The following is a 22,156-nucleotide window of genomic DNA, read 5'->3' on the forward strand; positions in this document are numbered from 1 at the left end:
TAAGAGGTCTGCATATTCATTGCTGAAGTGTAACACATGTAAAGTTTGTAAGAAATTTTATGTGGAAATATATTTTAATCACCAAAGAGGGTGTAAATCTTTCATGATGTTATACTTCTTGTTCTTGGATCTGGCAGAGCCAGTTGAATGTGTGTTAGACGTGAATAAACTTGGCAGTTTAGAAATCTGATTCGTAGTGTTCATTTACCTTGATATTATGTGTGATTTGAATTAGCGTTTTTTGAACTAGGATAACTTGAAATTCTTGACAGTTAATATTATATTTTAAATTTTTGGCGCCCAACAGTTGCGCATGAACAATTTTTTTTAAATTTAGAATGCGATGTTTTTTGTGTTAGTGAAAATTTATTCCTTTGCACTGAACGTGGCAGGATTAACGTTCAGAATACTTTTGAATGTGCTTCACCAGGAAAGTGAGTTCCTAAATTAGGATCATACCATTTGAAGCCTGCACCAGGTAAGAGAATAAAATTACTTTTGTTGCTATTATGGCAGACGATATTATTAAATTGAAATCTACTGGAAAAGTCATGAGACAAGCTATTTCTAAAATAATAAATGTACTAGAACCTGAAATTAAAAAAGACATTTGGGATAAGAATATGGTAGAAGAAAATGTGTTTTTACTTACTTCTAAACAGTCTGAGTTGAAAGAAATAAGTGAAAAAATATTGGATTGTTTTAAAGGGGATGAGTCTGAAATTGAGAAAGAATGTAATACTATGTTAGAGTATGATGAAAAAATAAGTTTATGTATTTTTAGGGCTAAAAAGAAACTTAATTTAAATTCTCAGATAGTGAGCATTGAAAGTGAATCGCCTGGTCATACTGCTGGCGTAAAGGTCGAAAACAAAACTAACATTCGGTTACCTAAAATTTCAATTCCTAAATATTATGGTGATCCTAGTTTATTTTTGGAATTTTATAATTCCTTTGAAAATGCTATTGGTAATAATAATAAGTTAACAAAGGTCGAGAAGTTTACCTATCTTAAATCCTTACTCGCAGGACCTGCTTTAAGTGCAGTATCTGGGTTTGCACTATCTAATGAAAATTATGATGCTTCTATAAGTTTAATTAAAGAAAGATTTGGACGAACAGATTTGTTAATATCTTAGCACATGAATAAACTCTTGAATCTTGAACCAGTTAGAAGTTCGTCCAATGTGAAAGCACTAAGAACAGTATAAAATTCCTGTGAAATCAATATAAGAAGCTTAAATTCATTGGGTATTGTGTCGGAAGCTTACGGAACCCTTTTAGGACTTGTTATTTTAAAGCTTTTACCAGACGATATGAATCTGGAGTTTAATAGAGAAAGAAACTAAACTGCAATATAGCCTAACAGAACTTCTCAAATTCATTAGATTGGAAGTTGAGAGTCGGGAAGCTTCTAATTTAATAATAAACTCGAAGAAAAGGGACACAAATTACGGTGTTAAGTAGAATAAAAATAATTACTTAAAAGGGGCAAGAGTTCCTACTGCTTCCGCGTTAGCTACAGTGACTAAGCCGTATTGTTTCTATTGTAATCAAAAATACACGTGATGTAGGAAAATGTAAGAAAACAAATGAGCAAAAAAGAGTGATATTAAAAAACCATGGACATTGTTACAGATGTTTTAAGAGAGGACATGTATCTTCCAGATGTAAAATTAAACTTCAGCCTTGTGACTTGTGTAATGGTTTAAATCATAATAAGCTATTTTGTACAAATATTGTTCATGAAGTGGAAGCAATTTCAGATGTTAAACAGAAAGTAGTTACAGTATCAGATTCTAAGCAGAATGTAGTTGCACCCCTGTCGTTTAACTCTAGGACTGTTTCTGAAACTCTGATAAAGGTGTATATTTACAAACTTGCACTGTTTACGCTTCAGATACAGATAATACAGTCAAAAGTCGTTAATCCGGACTCATCGGGACTTCGGCGATTCCGGATTATAGATCATCAGTTTAAATCTCGTAAGATGGCATGAAGAAATTTTAAAATAAATATGAAAATTAAAATATGAAACCGTAATTTATGAAATAAAGAACAATTATGATCTAAAGGGTATCAAAATTTACAAAAAAAAAAGCTTGAAAGTTGTTTAAGTTGCTTCGTTTTATGTGATAATACTTTCTCTTTAATTCTATAAACAGACATAATTTCTTGTTCAGTTACAAAGTTCCGCTGTTCAAGTCCCGTAATTGCTGTGCCGAGAATACCGACTAACTTGTCAATCGAAATTTTTCGTTTTCTCTAACCTCTCTGTCACCTTCTTCATGTCTTTATCCATTTTTTGCAGCAATTCCACTTTTTGTTTGATGGACATCGAAACATACTTTCATTTTGTAGATCCTTTGGGAGCTCCAGCATCGGAAATTCTATTTGACATAATCGAAAGTTCAAGTTTACTTTTATAAAATTGCTCTTACAGTCTGCAAAAAATAATAAGCCGGATCCACTTCGAAGATTAAGGAACAATGCAATCATCAACATTAACTGAAATAGATAATTTTAGCTTATACTGTCCGTTACACATTAAACGCACACGCGAAAACGTATTTTGCGCTTGCGCACACGCGCAGTCGAAAGGTCTTACGCGCACGCGTAAACGCCTATGCGCATGTGCAGAAAGTTTTTAGCTAGGCGGGGTGTCCAAATTAACGACTTTTGACTGTACTAGAAGCCAAATAGTAAAAATCTTAATTGATGGTGGATCACAGAGGTCATTTATTAGATCTGATTTGGCTAAAGAACTAAAATTAAGAACTTTAAGGAAAGAAAAGTTATATATTTATTCATTTGGGTACATCCAGGGTAGACTAATGGAATATAATGTTGTTCAAATTACCCTGAAAAGTATGCATTGCCCTAATGACTCAATCACTATTGAAGCTCTTGTTAGAGATACAATTTCTGGAGCGATCATAAAAAAATCCCCTCCAAAAACATTTTAGAAATATTAAAATCAGAAAATCTAAAATTACCCGATAATAATGAAGCAGCTGAAATAAAAATATTGTTAGGATCTGATTCATGTTGGGAAGTGCAAACAGGCGAAAAGAGTAACTAATAAATTATTTGCGGTGTCTTCTATATTTGGTTGGTCCTTAGTTGGATCATTAGAAGGTGATGAGTCTAGTGCCTGTATTTTTACAACTGGTGCTTCTCATTGCTTGAAGGAAGATAATAATTCAGTTAATGACTGTTTGTGAAGGTTTTGGACTCTGGACCATTTGGGTTTAGAGGAGAACGAGAATCCTGACGATAAATCAGTCATTGAGAAATTTGAAAAAGAATTGCATTTTACTAATGGTAGATATGTAGCTCGTTTGTTATGGAAATCACATCATGCAAACTTGGGTTATAATTTAGAAAATGCCAAGCGACGTCTAGTATCTTTGGTTAATAAACTAAAAAGTGATGAATGGCTTAGGCCGAATTATGATAGCATAATAAACGAACAGTTAAAAAATGAAATAATTGAAAAGTGCGAAATTGAAAGTTGTGATAGTAGTAAAATGTATTACATGCCACATTCTCCAGTTGTAAGAAAAAATGTATCAAACTAAAGTCCGTATCGTGTATGATGCATCTTCGAAGTGTAATGGGGTATCTCTAAACAATTGTTTGATGCCTGGCCCAAATTTTAATCCTTCTGTTTTGGACTTGATATTGCGGTTCAGACAATACAAACATGCATTCTCAGCAGACATTGAAAAGGCCTTTCTCCAGATTGGAATCTCTGAAATTCATAGAGATGTATTACGGTTTTTATACTTTGATAATAATTACAATTTGAAACATTATAGAATGACTCGCGTTCCTTTCGGTGTGTCATGTAGCCCTTTCATTCTGGCGTGCACTGTAGAAAATAGAATTATTTTAGAGCAAGAAAATAGTTAAAAAATCCAGATATTTTTGAGATGTTGAACTGTTTGATCTACGTAGATGATGTTTTCTATGGTGCAGATTCTGTGGAACAGGCTTTTAAGTTAAGTACTGGAGACTATTGTGGGCTTAAAGATGCCGGAATGAATTTGCGTTAGTTTAATACAAATTCCGAGAAACTCAAAAAACTTTGGGATGATTGTGGAATAATTAAATCAGAAAATGAACTAAATAGTTCTTTAAAAGTATCAGGGCTTAACCGGTGTACGAGTAAAGATGTAATTTCCTTGAACATAGACAACTTGTGCAAAACATTAAATAGTTGTAGAAAAACCACAAAAAGAAATATATTAAAGGTGACTAATCTAGTAGGTTTCTTGGTGCCATTTGTATTACATGCAAAATTGATAATGCAAAACCTTTGGCAGTTGGGTTTAGAATTTGACGACGAAGTTCCAACTGAATGTAAGCAGTTGTGGTCCGAGTGGAGCGGTGAAATTGAAAAGTTAAAGAAATTTGAAATTTCTTGAGAATATTTCCCCGGCAAATTGAATCAAAATAAGGATATCGAACTTCCTTTATTTTGTGATGCATCTATTAAAGCGTATCGTTCAGTTGCATTTTTTAGATCAGTTGAAGAAGGGCAGGTAGCATTCATTATGGCAAAATCTAGAATTATGGCAATAAAACAAAAACTCACACTTCCAAGGTTAGAGTTGCTAGGAGCATTAACATCGGCAAGACTTGCTAAAAATTTAAAAGAGCTGTTTTCAATCCATGAAGAAAATATTTATCTGTGGACTGACAGTATGATAGTGGTTCACTGGATCCATAGTGCTCCTGAACGATGGAAAATGTTTGTAAAATATCGAGTATCTGAAATACAATCATTACCTTGCCTAAATAACTGGAGACATTGTAATGGGAAGTCCAATCCAGTGGACATTTTATCTTAAGGATGTTCAGCCGAATATTTGTTGTCTTCAAGATTATGGCAGTCTGGGCCAGACTGGTTAGTTGAATCAGTGAGTGCTTGGCCTAGTAAATTTATCGTGACAACGGAGTTTTCTGATGCTGAATTAGAGCACAAAAAGTGTATAAATGATACGACAATACTACCGTCTATTGCAGAAAAATCTAATTCTCTGTTGAATCTTGAAAATTATAGTAAATTAATTAGAGCTATTAGAGTAACTGCATGGATATTTAGATTTATTCACAATCTGAAAAATAAAACTGACAAGAAAATAGGACCCTTGATAGCAGAAGAACTCTTTGCCGCAGAATTATATTTGATAAAAGAAGTTCAATATGAACATTTTTCTGATGAAATTAATAGTTTAAAGTCTGGACAGTTGATTTGAAAAATCTCAAATATTTATGAACTAAATCCTTTTCTAAGTGAGGAAAGAGTTTTGTTAGTAGCAGGAAGACTACAAAAATCAACTTTAAGTTTTCATGAAAAGCATCCTATAATTATTCCCTCAAAAACTCATTTTACAGATCTTCTAGTATGTGATGCACATGAACGAGTTCTTCATACAGGTGTAGCTAGTACTCTCATGTTCCTCCGTGAAAAATACTGGATAATTAGATCCAGACAAAATGTGAAACGTGTTATAAGAAACTGTGTACTGTGTCAGCTCCCGACCAATGCGACAAGTCATAGCACCATTACCTCCATCTAGAATTGAAAAAGCAAACCCTTTTGATGTTATAGGACTGGATTATGCAAGTCCACTTTTCATGAAAAATGAAGATATGAAGTATTATATCCTATTATTTACCTGCGCAGTAACTAGAGGCATTCATCTTGAACTAACAAAAGATCTCACAACTAAATCTTTCCTACTTGCTTTTCGTCGATTCATATCAAGAAGAGGGTTATGCTCTTTAACATACTCGGATAATGCACGTACATTCAAGGCAGCTCATGCAGAGCTCAGAAAGATGTGGCAGGTATTAAGCCAGCCCCATGTAAAGAATTATTATGCAGCAAAGGGCATTCAATGGAGGTTTATCATTGAAAGAGGAGCCTGGTGGGGAGGATCTTACAAGAGACTTGTGTGATCCGTCAAAACAATATTAAGAAAAATTCTTGGTAGAACATCACTGCTACCTGAAGAATTGGAAACTGTACTGACTGAAATTGAGGTGGCGATAAATCGTCGACCCTTGACTTACGTCCAAGATAATGAGCCACAAGTTCTGTCACCTGCTCATTTTCTGCTAGGGCAGAAACTTGCTAATTTGCCTCCTGTCAAATACACTTATGAAGTGTGCAGTACTAAAGAAATTCTTTTAAAAGTGCATCTATATCGTGAAAAATTATTAAATAACTTTTGGAAAATCTTTTATAAAGATTATTTGTTGAATCTGAAATCTGCAAATTGTGTGAACAATCACCGTGCAAAGCACGACTTAAGTGTGAACGATATCGTGATTTTACAGGATGAACATTTACCACGTAACATGTGGAGATTAGGAAAGATTCTCAAAATATTTACTGGTAGAGATGGACTAATTCGCAGTTCTGAAATAAAGACTGAAAAAGGCATTATAAAGAGACCTTTACAATTATTAGTTAAGTTAGAATGCTAAGAGTATTAATATTGTATGATAGTATATTTCTTATTGAAAATGTAATCGTAATGCTACTAATGTTGTATCTATTTTATTTAATTGCTATTTAAAGTACTGTATATTCACTATTTAAAGAAATGTATATATTAAAAAATTTTAAGGTTGTAGAAATGTATTTAAAAATTTAATTTAATTCTGAAAAAAAAAAAAAAAAAAAAAAAAGACAGGTTTCTTGTAATAATTCTAGTATTTTAATTGAATTATGATAACCTTGATTTTGAAATCATTTGTTTAATATTATCTTGAGTTATATAAATTCTTGTTTTAAATCCTGATGCTTGAATAGGAATGTTATGAAAATAATCCTTGAGGAATGAAAATTTACTTCATATTCTTGAAACATATGGTAAGTTTTACATGTTCTTGATATTTATGTGACATTTCTTGATTATAAAAACTTGAATTTGTATTGAAATGCATAATAATTCTTGAAAATGTTCATGTCACTGATAATCTTGATTGTTCTGAACTACAATTCAGCCAGGCCCAGTGTGTAAGAAATTTTATGTGGAAATATATTTTAATCGCCAAAGAGGGTGTAAATCTTTCATGATGTTGTACTTCTTGTTCTTGGATCTGGCAGAGCCAGTTGAATGTGTGTTAGACGTGAATAAACTCGGCAGTTTAGAAATATGATTCGTAGTGTTCATTTACCTTGATATTATGTGTTATTTGAATTAGCATTTTTTGAACCAGGATAACTTGAAATTCTTGACAGTTAATATAATATTTTATAAAGTTTTTTAATGCAGATTGATATTTTGTTAGAAAAACATTAAATCTGATGCATTGTCTTCAAAATATAACTTTATAGAAATTGTGAAATCTGAACTTCTATAGTTAATGAAATTCATTAATACATAATTTCTTCCCATGCCAGTTCTGCAAATTGAATGTCTACCTTTTTTATTCATTTCTTAAACTCGAACTATAAACCTACAACCAATCAATTTTTATATTTCACTAAAATAAAAAATAAAAACGGAACTCTGGAATACCATGGAGAGAATGCAATTCAGTATTGAATACTTTTCACTTTAAACAACTGTAATATTTGTATTTTATTTGATTTCATGAATAAATATTAGCTACAGGTTACATAGAGGGTAACACAAAGCTTACTTATGCATTTCGTATTTGAGTACTTGCCAGTGCTTTAGCTATTCCTGGTCAACAGGAAAGAAAATAGTAGAAGAGAGGAATGCCATTGCAGTGAATCACAATGGATTGTTAACATAGTCTTAGGCCCACAGCGCTTATGTCTTTAAAGGTGCACTATGCTCATTTTTCTAGTTTTTGTGAGAAAAAAGCTGAATAATGAGGTGTTACAGGACATTTTGCGATCTCCTGGGGCCCCATTATCATCCTATAGCCAAAATCCTGCTGTAACTGGGATTCCAAGTTAGATAATGTGCTGCCTACACAGTAATTAGATCCTGTTATGAGGACCTGTGAAGGCACATGTATGGAAATACAATGCACAGATGTAAACAGAGGTCATTTGGTTAACTTAATTTTCAAAAAATAAGTTTGTAATAAGTGGATAATAAACAGCATATGGACTTATTTATAGATGCTTTTGCTTATTTTCCTCTTTTCCACATATTACGTATGAAGATTTAAAATGTGTCAGTTGACACCATGACATATTAAGCAAAGCTTTAACATATGTTTGCAATACTTCTCAAAATAACACTAGTATTTATTCCTCATACAATAGGATCTATATTCCTTTTTCATATTTAAAGAGCAAAACAAATAAATCTTAAATATTGTTTGCAGACATTATACTTTATCAGCATATATTTAATAAATTAACAAAACCTAAATAATTAACTCATTAAATACAAGTACAATCTAAAAACCAAATTACGAGCCATGCAATCCCTTATGTAGTACACAGAAATATTTTTTTAAATATTATGAAACTTCTGTATGTAATACATACAAAAATAACTGCAAACTAAATTCATAATATCTATTGTACACATTTATAAATACACACACACACACAAAAAAAAAAAAAAAAAAAAAAAAAAAAAAAAAAAAAAAAAAACATTTTCAAATATAATGTGAATTTTACAAATTTGATGTATGAAACTGGATGGTGAAATCTTCAGAGGTATGATACTTACATAGCTATTCTTTTCTTTCTCTAATATTGTGATATAAAGAAAATATATATTCTCGTTTCCCCCATATGTAATCACATCCATACTTTGCATAAACACTGAAATTAAAAACTACAATTAATAATACAATTTGAAAAAAATTAAGTGTATAATATCAGTACTTTCAAGCCATAATAAGAAATCAGTAGGGGGATTAAAATGCAGTTACATTATATGAAGAAAGAAAAAAGTAAATTGTAAATTCCAGTTTGCTTACATTCCAAAAATAGCACCACCTAAATGAGCTGCATGATCAAACAATTTCCATTTTGCAAACATACCTACAAGATCAAGGGCCATTACTGCTTTCATAGCCTATAAAAAATAAATTTATTAAATTTATTATCACTGTTTCAATATACATATATAAAAAGATAATTCACAAATAGGATACATACAGTAACATCATTTACATTTTTTTTCAATTTTATGTAATACGCATTTACATTTATTTAAAAACATACTAACTCTAATGTTATGTTTTTAGGGTTTTATAATAATTTACCAATTACTTTATTATTTTGCCTTTATTTTCATTTCTACTTTCTTCAGCTCATTCTAGGATGCAAATTAGTTAATGTAGCATTGCGTAAGCACAGGGTTGTCATGAATTCAATGAACACAAAACCGACGACAGCTTGATAAAATTTATGTACCCAAAAGAAATAATTTACAGTTCAAGAACTTTCTGCAAAATTGTGCTCAGTAAAACAGAGCACAATAAGGAATTGCACTTCAAACTACTAAGAACGTAAAAAAACACAAAAAACAGTACAAAGCGCATCTAAAAGACAAAGTTCTCATGGAGATCTCTCATTACTTCGAAGCCAGCTCTAAACTAAAAACTGAGAGCTCATGCTCTCTCCGATCTTATATAGTTTTCCTCCGGCTGCCGAGAAATCTCTAGTACCTTCCATTTTTCCGAATTTCTGAAAGTTACATATAACAATCAATTACAGTTATACAAGGAGCAGACCTAAATGTCACTAAGTTTGGCAACTTCTAGCAATTTTTCACCAATTTTGGCGACAAAACATTAGTCACCAAAACCATCAACAGCTTGGAGATATCTCACAAATTTAGTGGGATAGCCATTTACCTCAATGTCAATTAAACTGTCCCATTTGCCTTATTTTTCCAGCACAGCTTTGCCTTTTCAAATATTTCATGTTACATTACACACACACACACACACACACACACACAAAAAAAAAAAAAAAAAAAAAAAACTAGAAATTCACAATTCACATATAATTTGAGTAAAATTATCAATGTCAATTAAAATGAGTGATACTAAAACAACAAATTCAATAAATAGCATACAACAAATCAGCTGATTTCAATAAAAAACATGCTAGACTTGGATGTGGATATATAGTTAGACTTACGTAGGTAATTTATAAAATTTAGTTTTACCACTGCGAGTTGGCTTTTACTTTTTTATATGTAAATATTTTAGTGTATTATTTTAATTTGTGTTTTATCCTAATGAAGCTGTTAAATATTAATTGTAATCACTGTTCAGTTGGACATGCCAGCTATCAAGTATAGAGAAATTATTGGGAAAGACTTATGGTGTGATAACTGCACAGAAACCATATCTTATTCAAAATTAATTTGCCTGTTTGAAAAAGGGTTGGAGAAAGGTAATGATGAATGGTAGTAGATCTGCTGTTGTGTTTGCTAATGAAAATATTAGGTTTATGGCAGATTTTATTTTGGATACAATTGTTGCAGTTCCTGTTTCCAACAAGAATGAATTTATGGGAACTGTTTCAGTATATTTCTCTCCAGCAGAGGATTTAGATGAAAATTTAATTTAATTGAAAGATGATATTAAATGTTATAATTGTTTTCTTGTACTAGGAGATTTTAACTCTAAGCATTTTAACCGGAGAGCCAGGAGTATTGATAACGCAGGAATTTTAACTTTAGATTTCATTTTACAGAATAATTTGATTCTCTATAATGACTCCAATTTGTTGCCCGCTTTTGTATCTCCACCTGGAGAAAGTTGGACATATTTAGTTTTAAGGTCCTCTGGAATGTCCTCAATGTCTGTGGAATTAATTATTGAGCAAGAGGAGTCATCGAGCGATCATAAATATATTTCTCTTAATCTGAATGAAATATGTATGGAATATGATGAAGAAATTAGATTTTCATGTGATATACACAGAGTTGAAGGGTATGTTAAAGGTTTAAGGAGTAAAATGAAGAACAATGAAAGAACTGATAAATATTGTACACAAAGATAAGTTTGATGACTTTATTGTTAAATTGGAAAATATATTAATTGATAGAGCCACCAATAGGGTCTTCAGACTTAAGAAGAAAGATAACAATGTTTATGACGGACACCACAACAGCAGAGATTAAAACGATGGATTCACACATTTAGAAAACAGTATCAGATTAAAAATATCGACGAAAATGTTCGCATGGAAAGGAAGATCCTAAAAAGAAAAAAGAACAAAAAAGAAACTAGCTGCATATAAAAAGATGATAAAAATAGTAAAATGCCACAATAAAATACGTTTCTTTCTTGAGAATGCAAAATATTATGGAGGATTTCTTCATGCGCGGTTAGTGGTAAATCACCTGTCTCGGAAATGATTATGAGAGAGAAAGGTAACATTGATGTGAATAATTTTGAGGTTATAAAGGATTATTTTAATATGAACTTTGATGGTGATTCTATTGAAGATGAAGGTGGTTTTTTGGGTGTGGACTTACTGCAGGATGATGGATGCACTTCAGATGATCTGCCATTTAGTTTCATGGAAATTAGCAACATGGATAAGAAATTGCATAATTGTAGTGCCCCTAGACCTGATAGGATCATGGCCATTATGGTAAAATTTTTATTTGGGAAATATTCTGATTTCTTTCTGTTATTATATCATAAGTGCCTTGATTTATGCTATTTTCCAAAGTTTCATGGGGTGATCAGACCTATCTCTTGTTAAAATTTCGTGCAAAAGTTTTGGACAAGTTACTTATAAATAGACTGTACTACTTTTTTTATTAAAGAATGATTTTGTATCTATGAAACAATACAGATTTACACCAAAACGCTCCACTGAAAATGCTTTTTATGATTTTCTCAATATTATTAGTTCACAAAAATCTGAACTCCATGTGGCTATGGTCTCCTTCGATGTCTAGGGAGCCTTCGATTCTATTAGATGGACATCTTTGCCCTCCACCCTTAGATATTTGGGGATACCCAAAAATATTTATAGAATCTTAGTTTATTTAATGAAAGAAAAGTTATTTACAGATTTAATAAGGAAATTTCTATTGAAAGAATGATTTACAAAGGATGCCCGCAGGGTTCTTGCAGTGCTCCGCTGCTCTGGAACACCATAATGTATGGATTGTTAAAGAAAGAGTGCCCAAATGGTGTAAGAATGTTATGTTATGCTGATGACATTTTATATGTGATTTGTGGAAACTCTTTGGATAAATAAGAGAAACTGTTTTCATTTACTACAGAAGATTTAAAAATGTGGATTGAAAAAGAAAAGCTGAGATTAAATTTACCAAAAACTAATTTCTTGTTTTACCCAAAGGGTGGGAAAAAAGAAAAAAAAAAAGAAAAAAAAAAAAAAAGAAAAAAAAACTAGACCACCACAACTAAAATATGAAGGTATTTAGAATTAAATGTGTTGAAAGCCTTAAATATTTAGGGTTCCCCCCCCCCAAATAGTAAACTGAATTTTGAAATATTTATAGAAGAACTAACTCTACCCTTATGTATTATAAAAGAAATTTCTCAGCTGAGTCATTAGCACTGAAAAGTAACATTATTAGATTAATTTACAAAGCAGTTATTATTCCCAATATATTATATGGTGTTGGGGCTTGGGGTTTCAGGATCACAGTGTTTTACCCGAAGGGTGGGGAAAAAAAAAAAAAAAAACTAGACCACCACAACTAAAATATGAAGGTATTTAGAATTAAATGTGTTGAAAGCCTTAAATATTTAGGGTTCCCCCCCCCAAATAGTAAACTGAATTTTGAAATATTTATAAAAGAACTAACTCTACCCTTATGTATTATAAAAGAAATTTCTCAGCTGAGTCATTAGCACTGAAAAGTAACATTATTAGATTAATTTACAAAGCAGTTATTATTCCCAATATATTATATGGTGTTGGGGCTTGGGGTTTCAGGATCACAGACCTGCAGCAAATCAGAAATAAATTAGATACAATACAACAATCCTGGCTGCTGCTTCTCACCAGATCCTTTAAAACAGTCTCGATAAAAGTTGTTTCCATATTGGCTGGTATGCTGCCTCTTTTGATATTTTATTCTTTCTGTTATGGTAAATTTAAATTACATTCACAAAATGTTGATTTTATTTCTTATGGAGGTTTTACTAAATATAATACATGTTTTCCTGACTTTAATATCAACAGTATACATTTTGTATTAAGTAAAGCAGTGAAATATCGGAGAACAAATGTTTGTGTAAGAGAACTCGACATATTTACTGATGGTTCGGGTTATGGCAATAAAACTGGTGCAGCATATGTGGTTTAGTTGTTTGGCACAGAAATAGGTTATGGCAAAATTAGACTTAAACCTTACAATTCGGATTTTCAAACCGAAATGGCTGCTATCATATTTGCTCTTAAATGGATAGATGAAAATCTGACTGTAAAAACACACATTAATACATATATACAGACTCATTATCTGGTTTGGAAGCACTAGTAGATGTTGATAACATTAATATTTTGGTCTCATAAAAAATTGATGGAACGAGAAATGGAACATTTCGGGAAAAAGGAAAGATTATTTGTTGAACTTTGAAGTTTGTAAAAATATGAGAATGATAAGCGATTTTGATTACAATCAAATAATTACTAGACACAGGTGCTTCCCAGTATACTTGAAAAGATTTAATTTGCAAAATAGTAGTCTTTGTAATGCTGAAGGCAATTCACGACATTTCATCAAAGACTGAGAATTATTGTGACATGTTAGGGAAAAACATAGTAACATAAAGGAATTCTACAGCCACAAAAGAGAATTTAGATTTGCAAAGGATTCGATGAACTTTATAAATGGCAATAAAACAATACTGGGAATTTTTGTTTGATGTTTTTAACTGTATTTCTGTTTTAATCTTTAAATGCATTTTTGTTTGTCTGTGTTGGGTGTGCTGCATTAACCATAAGGCCAATTATTATTGACCAGGAGGGTTGCAGCACACTCATATATTACATTACATTCAGTGCAGGATTTACGTATAAGCTACACAAGCTTAGGCCTCCCCCCAAAAAATTGTCCGTTTATTATTATTTAAAATATTTATTATTTAAAACATTTATTATTTATTATTTAAAACATTTATTATTTATTATTTAAAATGTTTATTAGTTAAAATAATAAATGGCTGTACTCAAAATATGTTCTTGAACGAGTTGTGGTGGTCATAATTACTATGGCAGAGCAGGGTTTACCTTTCAGAGGAGATAAGGAAAGATTTGGTTTTCCTCACAATGGCAATTTCCTTGGATTACTTATAGCAAAATTTGATTCTTTTCTGGCAAGCCATATAAAAAAATTTTAAATAAAGGACCAGGTGTCATATCTTATCTTTCTAAAACAACATGAGATCAATTTATCCAAATTATTGCACATAAAGTAAGAAACTCAATTTTGGATAATTTAAGAAAAGCGGGATACTTCAGTTTATCTGTAGATTTCATTGCAGACCAGTTCCATACTGATCAGCTCACTGTTAGTGTGAGGTATGTTTCACCAGACAATGGGCTCGCTAATGAACGTTTTCTAACTTTCCTAGAGATGAGTAGCCACACAGGGGAAAGTATAGCTAAGATGGTGCACAACTAACTAACCTTACAAATGAGTGCAACATAGGTTTTAGTAAGTGTCAAGGCCAGTCACATGATAATGCTTCCAATATGTCTGGCAAGTCTAGCCTCTGGTTTCCGGCAGAGTTTGGAGGACCTCTGCTATGTCCAGTCTCATAGAAGTGGCAATGTGGCATGCCTTAGCCTCAAAATCTCATCCATTTGCATCCACCACTATAGAAAACTGAACAATGTTCACTTTCCAGGAGGGCTTTTCCTTTAGAGAGGGACAAGAAGAGATGGCTAGGAATTTAAAAGGGTCAAAATTGTTTTCTGCTGTAATTATGGATTTCTTTAAACTGTACACTTCCTTGGCAACAGTAGTGGCATGAATTTATTGTTTGACAGTAGAAACTCTTTCTTCAATTTAGAGTTGGACAGCAAAAATGCTTTCTTCGACTTATTGTTAACTATTTCTTGAATGTCTCCAGCTTTATCTTGAACTGTGTCTATTCTGTCTAAAATTTGTTTTCCATTGTGGCAGTAATTTCTCTTGTCATTTCCTCTTGACCTGATTCAATCTTTTCTCGCCCCTTTACATATCCTCTTTAACAGCTTTCATCTCTTTTCTAGTGGATTATTTGCACACTTTCATCTCTTCTTTGAGTGAACCAAAGGCTGCCACTTCATTGCTCTTGTCACCGGCATTCAATCCCACTTTTAAGACAAAAATTGTTGCATGTGTACGGGTTCATAATGGATTGAATGCATGCAGAACCAATGATAGCTTGATCAAATTTATTTACCCAAAAGAAATACTTTACAGTTCTGGAACTTCTCAGTATAACAGAGCATGATCAGTAGTTGCCACTTCAAACTACTAATAACATTAAACATATTGCAATGCAAAGCACATCGAAAAGGCGAAACTCTCACAGAAATCTCTCAACACTTCAAACTCATTTCTGAGCTAAAAACTGAGAGCTGATGCTGTTGCCTGTTTTAGACAGTTTTCCCACCTGGTCACTGAGAAATAAATCTCTAGCACTTTCCATTTCTCGAAATTACTGGAAGGCATATACGGTTGAAGTTACACAGAGATTAATTACAGTTCTACAAGCATAAGACCCAAGTGTGGCCAAATGGTTGCCAAGTTTGGCGACTGTTTTTGCTTAATTTGGCGACAACAATTAATTGCCAAAACTATTGAAAGCTTGGCAATATCTCACCAATTTAGCGAGATAATACCAATTACAGTTATACAAGCATCAGATTCAAATGTCGCCAAGTTGAGCAACTTTTTGCTTAATTTGGTGACAAAAATTAATCACCAAAACCACTGAAAGCTTGGCAATATCTCGCCAATTTAGCAAGATAGCCTTTACCTCAATGTTAAATAGACTTGCAACTGTAATCTTATTTTTTCCTGCAGAGATTTGCTTTTGTTCAAGCATTTTATGTCACATTATACAAAAGATACTACAATTTTATGCATAATTTGACTAAAATTATTCATATGCACAATTTAAAACTTGTAACATTATCCAAGTACAGAGAGAGTTCTTGAGTTTGAGAACAAAGCATTTAGCAGCTATCCCTGACTAATCATTATATTGCTTATTCCTAGGAATGGACCCAGTGGACCATAAAATGCACTGTAGTTGTTTGACTTCAGCTTCATTAGCTGCAATTGCTTTGTGAAAATACTGAAGTCTGAGCTACAGCTTATTTAGGCATGTGTAACTTTTAATTTGAGTGGAACATTTCTTCAATATTTTCCAATAAAGAACTACTAGTGTTGTTGAACAATTTATGTAACCATTAGGCTGATTAGTCAATAAAAAGGTTTATCTTAAACCTTCATTACACTGGGGCAATCAAGTCATCTGCCTGTCTTTATAGTTCTAGGAGTTGACATATAAAGTACTGCGGAATTGTACATGTTTAGCTTTTTTTTTTAAAAAATTCTTGAATTGCTTTAGAATTTATTTTCACTCCTTCATTATTTTGCTAATAATAATATAACTCACAAATCAGAATTCCTTCTCTATAGTTTCCAATAAATATACAATGTCCGCCCCTTGTTAAAATCACTTCCATTCCAAACGTTCTGAGTTTATACAGGCCACTCAGTTTAATAGATGGTGATTTGTATATTGCAAACAATGATATCAGTTTTACACTTTTCAAGTAAAATTATAACTCAATTAATTCATTAATTAATCTTAATATAATAATTAAAAATTAATAATAAAATTAAACTCTTTACAAACAAGTATTTTATTTGCATTTTTTGCTATTGTTATAGAACAGTTTTTCAATTAAATTCTATTTCATAAAATTCTTGATAGCTTTTTTTGAACAGCACATTTCAATTCAAGAATTTTTCTTAGAATTTGCAGTGTTGTTCTAAATTAGATTGATAATGGCATGCCATCAATTTTGCTGTTGGTTTCTGCAATTCTTTCTAACATTTTCATAGTCAGTTTTTATGCACCTTGTCTCAATAGTTGTGAATTGAAAAATATTTTTTAAATTAATCCTCATAACTTCCTTTGCTGATATCTGAAATATTAGCTATAGTTTACAATTCTGCTGAGGCTTCTTTGATGCCACATTTTTGAAAACAAATTTTTAAAAATTTTAAGATATTAATCCTCTGCACTGATTATAATATGCAAAACTCTGGCAGAAATATCAACTTACTTATCTCCTTCGATCCTCATTTTGACAAAATTCAATTCTATTCATCATTTACCGAACATCATTCTGTAATGACAATAAAAAACTTTTGTAATATCCCAAAATTAAATGTTGAACATTAGAAGTTGCATTTGCAGAGATATTAACATTTTTCAGAAAGAGATCAGGGGTATGTGTACTGCAGAGTTATTTGATTCACAAAACTCTTTTTTTTTTTTTTTTTTTTTTTTCCCCTTTTTCAGTTCACTATCTCATTTCAAAAGAAAATCGGTAAAAATACATGAGTTCTTGTTGCTATGGTACATTATAAATAAATACTTAATTATTTTCAAACATCCAGATTTTGCACTTTTTATCAAAAACCAGTGTTGTCTTCTTAATTGTTGGCTCCATATTGCAGTTTAATAATACAGTGACTTACTCTTTCAATATCTTAAATCAACTGCTGTTTCAATTTTAAACATTAATGTGTATTCTGGTACTGTTAGGTAATGCAGTCCAGTTCCCTCTATATTATAAATTTTGTGTGGCTTGTATACATTTAGCAAACCAAGTAAAGCGTCTTGTATCCAATTATTAGATGCACCATTCCTTTCATCTTTCTCACCATGCAATTTCTGATGTACAATGTTGGATTTAACTTTCTCCAGTTTGTGAGCTACATGTCAGTTGATGTCAAATTCTCTCTCAGCATTTACAGAATTAGTGAAAAAAGCTTTAGAAATATATATATATATATATATATATATTTTTTTTTTTTTTTAAGCTTCATAGCTTAAAAATCATTCTAGAAAAGCAATTTTAATTTGCATCTCGATTTTGCATCTTTTTCGATTTTCTTTGAGACAGTTGGATTTTTTATTAGTTCTTCATTAATTGTAATTCCATGTTTAATTAAATTCCACAATGCTGTTATTGAAGTTCCTAGTTTAAATGTATTGGGTTGATATGAAAGTAATTTTGGCTTGCACAAATAGAGCGCGTTATATTCGTTTTGCTATTCTTCTATCAATTTTATGGTTTTTTCCCTTTGAGATTGAACAGCTGACACTTTTAAATTGCTATAGAAACAAATTCTGTGTATTCTTATTTACAACTGTTAGTTTACTATCAACTTTAAAATGGGGTGCAAAAATTAATATTTTCGACATATTTTACTTTATGAAATAAAAAAGGCAAGTAAGTGGCTGAGGCTCAGAAAGAGATATAAAGTTTATGGTGTTGATTGCTTAACAGAATGCATTTTTCAGAATTGGTTTAAAAACTTTCTTTCTGGACGTTTTTCACTTAATTTACTTTTACCAAGGATCCGGCCGACCTTCTGAAGTTGATGATGATCCAAGGATCTGGCCGACCTTCTGAAGTTAACCCCTAACTGAATCAAATCATCATATAACTGTGAGACAGACTGTAAAAAGATTAAATACATCACGCACAACACCTGAAAATCGCATAAGATGTCTTCAACTCGTTAAGAAGCTAGACATTTAGTTCTGCATGAATTGAAAGAAATTCACTTAACTTAATGATTCAATATTTGTAATACATATTTCAATTGTAAAGCAAACGACCATTTTTTTAAATGAATTATCACTGGTGATGAAAAATGAATTGCCTACAATAACATTAATTGACAAAGAATCATGGTCCAAGCATGATGAATAAGTACAAATCATAATAAAAGCTAAATTGAATCAGAAAAAACCATGCTGTCAATTTAGTGGGATTGCACAGGTTTTGTGTATTTAAGCTGCCTCCAAGCAATCAAACAATTAACTCTTATAAAATTTTAGGATGCAAATACATAGAAAAGGCCAGAAGTAGCAAAGTGCAAAGGAATCATGTTCCACCATGACAGTGTGAGGGCTCACACATCTTTAGCAACATGAGCTTGGATGGAAAGTGATGTTGCATCCCTCATATAGCCCCAACCTTCCACCAACAGATTACTTTGAAGTTTACAAAACATCTTAAATGGTAAAAATTTCAACAATAACGATAACCTCAATATTTAAAATATATAAAATATTTGACTGATTAGTTTATTTTTTGTATAGGAGAAAAGAACTGATTTTTCAGTTACCGAGAAATTAAAATCCTCTAATGGTTTATTCTTTTCGACTGGCTTGAGTCTTTTCATTTGGTATTTCAACAAGTAACACGTTAAGCACACAACAAATTTTTTAAAAAATGTTTCTTCCAGTGACTAATGCAAATAACATAATTTACATTTTTAACCATCAGAAAGATTACCCTTTGTCTGTTAAGTCAATCTACCTCTTCATGGTTACATATATGACCACTGTTTCCTTTGCTTTTTCTCTGGTCTACAGTTGTCACTTCCTTTTCATTCTAAGGCTTTTAATGTATGTTAAAGCTTATAGCCATTTGATGAACTTTTCTTTTTAACTCTGTGTGAACATAATGTGTCTAACCCAAATGAAAGATTCTGAATGTGAAAACCTTTAAAAGGTGGGATACAGAATTGAGTTTTCCCCTCCTATTAGCTGGTATTTGAGAAAGAGCATCGAATCACTTTAAGTGTCTCTAGAGAACTGTTTTTGTTAACCTTATAAGTCCAGCGCAGCCAAAGAACTCTGAAAACTGTGTCCCATAGGTAAAGGAATCAAAGGTAGGAAAATTTAGATCAAACCCATTTTATTAAGTAGTACATACCAAAATGATAAAGCCACAGTCTACAATACGTAAAATGGATGAAATATGAAAAGCAGGATATTCTGGCACTGAAGACTCAGTTTTTTGCTGACACTCTGAGTTTAATAAGCAATGATTAGTATGTATTTGTTTTGGTTCCTGGAAATTTGAATGTAATAAGTGGCTGAGTTTATTGAACAGTGAGTTTAATAAGCCGCAACTGTAATTACATAAAATAAGATACTGTAATTATATAAATTAAGAAATTGTATTTTATTATTTGGGCTACATGTTAGTTGTATTTATTCCATTATGATTATAGTTTCCAGCATCTTGTCATTTTGATTTGATAATTAGATTCCAATTATAAATTATTTTGCTGGTTGTTTACATGCATTTAATTGACTGATTGCTTTTGCTGGTTGTTTACATGCATTTAATTGATGATTTTGGGATATACTTTAATATGTAAATTTATTTGCTACATAATTTGTTAGATTTGCCCCTGATACTTGATTTTAACTATGTAGAGTATTGTTTCACATTCTGTGGTCTACCAAACACAAGTGGTTCTCACAAATCGACATGCTTGCCCTTGTAATCTCCTTGGATTTCCAAAAGAGACAAAAATTAAAATTCAGATTAAATGCATATACTACACTATAGCTAAAAATCTTAGAGTTTGGCTATTACACTTGGCAATCATCTCTCATGTTTTCTTCCAAGAGACACTTTATTAATTTATTACTGGTTATTCCACCTGAGGATGTCCTATACTAGTCTTAGCAACAAAAGAGGAATTTAAAGCTCTGTGATTGTGGTGCTTCTTACCAGCATACATCCAAACATAAAACTGCTATGAAAAAATCAGCAGGCTCATCCATATCATTCATTTATGAGTGCCAACATTTATTTACTTTTTTATTAATTATTTATTATTATTATTATTATTATGCATATACTGGTAATATCATTTGCTGAAAAAATCACATTTTATTGGGGCAAGAGTAATTCAGTAGCAGCCATTCTAATTTTGCAGGTTGCCATGCGAAAAACTTGAGAAACATCGATTAGACATTTGGTTAGACAAACACTGATTAAATTATTTCTCAAACATTGAGGGCAACAGTCTAAACACAGTGATTGACAATATTGAGGTTAAACTGGAATAATGAAAAATTAGCTACTTTGTTTTGCAATATAAAAAGAATTAATTTAATTTTTGGCTGTATTAAATTGTTCATTATACGGTTCATATATGTTTGTCCAGTCACATTAGCAAAAAAATTTTACAAGATATGTACCTCGTCTTATTTATTTTTAATTCTTTTGCCACTCTGTTCTCTTCTACTTATATATGTATCATTTTTTTTTCAATTCTTTCTACATACTTTGAAATATTAAATTCTGGTTGTTTCAGAAAAATTATAAGATTATGTCTTCTTTCTATGGTGTGTGTGTGTGTGTATATCAAAATTCCTCAATATCATATTTTTAAACATTAATAAATACCAGACAAAAATCTATACCAAGTTATCTATGATTTAATGTAAGGGTGATCTGAATGATACTAAAGATTGCATAAATTTACAAAAATCAAATGAACAGATATAACAGAGGATCGTTTACTCAAAAAAAAATTACATTTTCTCAATTTTTTTTCTTTCTTTTATATAGGGAAATATTTACTTTAAAATTTCACCAAAAAAGGGTCTGTAAAATACTGACAATAACAATAATGATAATAAGAAAGGCACTTAAAACAATAAAGAATATTTCTTTCTTTTGGTAAATACAATAAACACCTTCGACATGTGTAATGAACATTTTGGTATCAAATAAATCATCTATCAACTAAGACTGTTGCCTTCGATATCATACAGTGCCTTCTAGTGGAAATCTGAACTAAAAAAATCCTTATGTGTGTGGTTAATTTTTTGTGGAAATTGCACTACATTATACTTATTTGTTTGATTCCTATACTTTTGAAATTTTTAGACTTTTGCTTTTTGAATGTCTTCAAATAATGATTCTGCATTACTTACTATTTAACATATAACTAAACATAAGATATACCCAAAAATAAAATGTTACTTTCAGCTGTGTGGTTTTTTCCTTCCTTTTTATATGTATCTATTACCAAATAAGATTAATATTTATTTGTCTATTATAAGATAAGATTATTATTAATTTGTTATAACATTTCATATTTGAATATAAAGACAATATTTTGAAAATTTTAAATACATTATA

General features: G+C 31.3%; 1 protein-coding gene across 4 annotated transcripts in view; it reads right to left on the bottom strand.

The window, feature by feature from the left end:
- The window catches only part of rho-7 (rhomboid family intramembrane serine protease rho-7), a 79,454-nt gene that overhangs the window by 3,339 nt on the left and 53,959 nt on the right, over positions 1–22,156 (bottom strand). For 2 of the 4 annotated variants that reach the window (XM_035372355.2, XM_035372353.2), the window contains 2 exons: positions 8,932–9,029; positions 8,679–8,773 (listed from right to left, as the gene is read on the bottom strand). In XM_035372355.2, coding sequence (XP_035228246.1) covers positions 8,683–8,773; positions 8,932–9,029 — 189 coding nt within the window. In that variant the 3' untranslated portion in view covers positions 8,679–8,682. Of the gene's footprint in view, positions 1–652; positions 718–8,678; positions 8,774–8,931; positions 9,030–17,251; positions 17,315–22,156 lie in introns of those variants that run through there. The other 2 variants (XR_015043803.1, XR_015043804.1) reach the window with 2 other exon arrangements.

This window comes from Stegodyphus dumicola, chromosome 1 (assembly GCF_044657685.1).
Source record: "Stegodyphus dumicola isolate Sdum_Otavi_A_Nest chromosome 1, ASM4465768v1".
Lineage (NCBI taxonomy): Eukaryota > Metazoa > Arthropoda > Arachnida > Araneae > Eresidae > Stegodyphus > Stegodyphus dumicola.